General features: G+C 40.0%; 1 protein-coding gene across 1 annotated transcript; it reads right to left on the bottom strand.

Moving 5' to 3' along the window:
* Positions 1–1,072: 1,072 nt before the first annotated feature.
* Positions 1,073–3,268, bottom strand: utp11 (UTP11 small subunit processome component). The gene is made up of 8 exons (XM_031853426.1): positions 2,930–3,268; positions 2,709–2,770; positions 2,498–2,600; positions 2,262–2,378; positions 1,924–2,017; positions 1,677–1,807; positions 1,448–1,558; positions 1,073–1,358 (listed from the first exon to the last, which is right to left on the bottom strand). The coding sequence occupies exons 1-8, from the start codon at positions 2,987–2,989 to the stop codon at positions 1,275–1,277; spliced, it is 762 nt and encodes a 253-aa protein (XP_031709286.1). The 5' UTR covers positions 2,990–3,268; the 3' UTR covers positions 1,073–1,274.
* Between the last annotated feature and the right edge of the window lie 490 nt (positions 3,269–3,758).

Here is a 3,758-nt window from a genome sequence, read left to right as displayed (position 1 = left end):
CCAGAGGTATGTGTGCATTAACACAGCTGCAGCTAATACAATTAATAATGGGTCATTTTGATTAAAGTGAGCTAGTGAGCAAGGAAAGCATTGACAATAGTATTATTATCAATGCAAGCCAACCGACACCTAAACCCTACTTAATTGTATTAGCTGTAGCTGGGTCTACCTTGCTGTGACATGTGAAAGCGGTCTGTTGGAGGTGTACGTTGCATCCCAAGTCAAAGCCTGCACCTAAGGCAGGTCCCTCAGAGGCTCTGAAGACTTAAGCTGAACCTGTGCCTCCACTACACCAGACTGTCCTGCCTCACAGACACTGAATCTACAAGTGTATTTGTGGTCAAAAATGTCCAATTTATCACAAGGAAGCTACCCTCAAATGACCATCAAACTGACAAGTGAACTCAGATGGGTTACGTGTGACTGACAACATATTTCCTGGAGTTAACCACCAATTAGTTAATTGGAGTGACATTTTCATTGGTTCACATCGTGTCGTTTACCAGTGACTGATGAACACATGAATGCAAATATCTAATAGATATGACATTGACATGCAATACTTTGACTTAATGAGATGACAATCAGAATGCAACCAATTTGCCTGCATTGAGTCGGGGGATATACTGAGGGATGCCAAAGTTGTGTCTTTCAGATTTTGGAAGAAAAATAAAGTATTTCTTATGCTTTCTTGGAGAAGTCTTTGAAATGGAACATCACAGTTAAAGTTATGACAGGTTTGATATTTGAATGAGGGGTTCAGGTCCTCAGTTCCCAACCTACTAAACTACAGAGCCGTTTGGGACACAGTCAAAGACGGAGCACTTCAGTGACATCTTACAGAAAAAAAATCAAAACTATGAAACTCTGAAGTCTAAATGTTGGGTCATACTAAGTGACTTCAAGCTCTGTGTTTTCTCTATGCATGTTCCAGTGACTCCAGCTACCAATAGATCCCCCACCCGCAAATAATGTGATAAAGAACACTAATGCCACCTACTGGTGCAAGAACAAAATACAATCGACTGCCACAATTCTGATGGGATGCAAGTCAAGAAATCACACAAATGTATTATGTTGTTCTGAAATTTATTTGAAAGAAACTAAAAGTCGTCGATAAATATGTACAAAACTGCATAGCTGCAATAACATTTGAGGGAAAGAAAATAAGCCCATGTCTGTGGTCTATGTTGTGATCTAGAAGTCCATTATTTTTCCAATATCTTATTGGAACAATTGGGTGATTTCTTCTCAGCATGATGATTACTCCCGTCTCAGCGCTTCCTCTTGGTGTCAAACTTGTAGATAGCTGCAGCTTTGGCCGTCTCCTTTTTTACCTTCACTTTGTTGTTCTTATCCTGGTGCACAGAGTAAAGAAAAGTTAGACAGTCACTCGCAATTGAAAACAAAATGCTTGTCGTGATTTCGAGCATCTCCTTCTCCTCACCTGTAGGTCCTTGCGGGTCTGAATCTTCTGGCTGATCACAAACAATTTCTTTTCTCTGTCAATCCTCTGGGAAAGGATCTTATACTGGTGATTCCTCTGCTTGGCCAACTTCTACAGTCAGAGTGAGGAGAAAACATGAAGCGTCAGAGGGTATGTAGTATGTATTCCGTTTCGATGGACGTTTAGACACTGCAAACAAAGCTGATCTCAATGCGTTATGAACACAGACCATCATACTGTGAGGCTCTACAGCTCCCTGGATGCTCTTAGTCTCCAGAGTTTTCAGAGTTGGTCTGTTGAACACTCTGTCCACCAGCTCCGGAGCTGTGTCGAGGTGGTTTGCCAGGTCAAATGACTCCACTGAGGAGACACAGAAACACTTTTCAACTTCTCCGGTAACCTCGTAACTTTTAACACCCCGCAAAGACAAGGATATCCGTCCACATCAGAAATAACTACTGTACATGTATGGTTACCTTTCACCTTGGAATCCACAAAAAATGTATGCTTGTTTTTTTGTTTGCTCTCTGCATCCAGAAGATGGAGCTCTCCTTTCATCCTCTCAATTTTCTGAAAGGAAACGATAAACAAAGATTTACAGGGGGGGGGGGGGCCAACAACAGAAGCCCCTTTTATGGAGGATTCATTTTTAAAGTGTGGGGGTTAAAGTAATGGTTGTAACACATCTGTAATTTCATTTTCAGTGCATAATCAAGTCCATTTTGGTTGTATTTTTTTAATTCCAAATTTTAAAGATCAGTCAGGCAGACTGAGGTTCTCCAAGCATGATCTATTACAGGGAAAATAAATGTACCTTAGCCTCTGCAACTCGTTTCATCTCCACATATTTGATATCCTGCGTCCTCATCACTTTCTTCTGCTCCTCTGTCACCACCACTTTCTCCTTCTTTTTCGATACGTGAACTCCATCCTGATAACATGCCACAAAAGAAGACATAGATATTAAAGCATTCAGCCACAGATATGATTTGATTAGGATTTATAGAGGGTAACTCTTTCTTGCTGCTCTGATGTTGACACTTCTCTTACCTGCAGCTTAGAGCTCATCATTTTGTAGTAAAACTCGTCTGGGTTCTTATCCAGAGCTTTCTTTCGCAGAGCAGCAAGAGTGTTCTCTTTCTTGTGGTAATCACTTTAAAACACACAAAGAAATCAATTACAAGACTTATTCTTTGACCATGTTTGACATTAAAAGTCCAACACAAAGCCTGGAAACACAAAACATGTCACTCAAACTCACTCTGCTCGGAGTTTGTAGTCTTTCTTCTTCTCCAGCAATCCCAAATGTTTCCTGAAACCAGGCTGGTCGAACAAAAATGACACATTTAAGACACGTTATGCACATTCAGTATTGATATTTACTTAATGGCATTACATGCAATACGTTGGTGATCATATGTAGACGTCTCAAATGTTGCTAGCATGCTAACAAGCTAGCCAGCAAAACACTGAAACGCTCACCTGAGATCTTTCATGGTGGTTTCTCTGTCGGGATTTCAACGCTTTCCTGAACGACGACATTCTGAAAAATGTCCTCGAGCGTAACAGCTAAAGATATTAGTCAAAGCAGAGCTTTTCTAAACTGTGCAGACACTGAAACCTTCCTGCTGCTTCGGGTCTAGTCCTTCCCTGGTGGCTGAACATGCGGGTTCCTGGTTCCTGCCTGGCTCACACTGTGTTGTGTTTTTTATTTCCTTACCGCAGATTCGCAACTCAAGTCGTATTGAAAACATCATGTGAATTATGAATTATGGCGGACAATTTACAAACATAGAAATACATGGATTTTTTTTTTGGTGGCATTTGACAGGAAACAGAAACGAAATGACTGATTTTATCGATTTAATAAAGATTTGTAAATTTCGTCCCACGTGTTGCAGTAACGCGTAACAAACAGTAGGTGGTGCTGTTGTATAGATTTAAAATGTTATAGTGGCCTCATTATGGACGCAGTTGTGGACAGTAACTAAGTACATTAACCCAAGTACTGTACCAACATACAGTATCCAAGTATCTGTACTTAACTTAAGTTTTTCTATTTGATGCTACTTTATACCCACAATAAACACTTCCCAGGGTAAAGCTATGTTTCTTACTGCATTAGTCTACATGACTGGTTACTATTTACTATGCATAAGATTGTTCAAAACAAAACACATGGTCAATTTATAAAATATGAACGCTTGTCATGGATTTACCAACTCTGCAGTATATAAAGTGCTTTAGATTTGTTACATCTTCTACAACAGTAACATGCATCTCACAGGTTAATGCATATTCACCCATTACT

Source organism: Anarrhichthys ocellatus, unplaced genomic scaffold (genome assembly GCF_004355925.1).
Source record: "Anarrhichthys ocellatus isolate YVR2014 unplaced genomic scaffold, GSC_Weel_1.0 scaffold13, whole genome shotgun sequence".
NCBI lineage: Eukaryota > Metazoa > Chordata > Actinopteri > Perciformes > Anarhichadidae > Anarrhichthys > Anarrhichthys ocellatus.
Note: the sequence above shows the minus strand (reverse complement) of the source record. Positions and strands in the feature narration are given on the sequence as shown.

Excerpts from the sequence above, each read along its gene's own strand:
- utp11 (XM_031853426.1), bottom strand. The coding sequence starts at position 2,989 with ATGTCGTCGTTCAGGAAAGCGTTGAAATCCCGACAGAGAAACCACCAT. Across the intron at positions 2,379-2,497 it reads TGATGAGCTCTAAGCTGCAG|GATGGAGTTCACGTATCGAA; the intron begins GTAAGAGAAGTG and ends GCATGTTATCAG. Across the intron at positions 1,359-1,447 it reads AGACCCGCAAGGACCTACAG|GATAAGAACAACAAAGTGAA; the intron begins GTGAGGAGAAGG and ends TCTGTGCACCAG.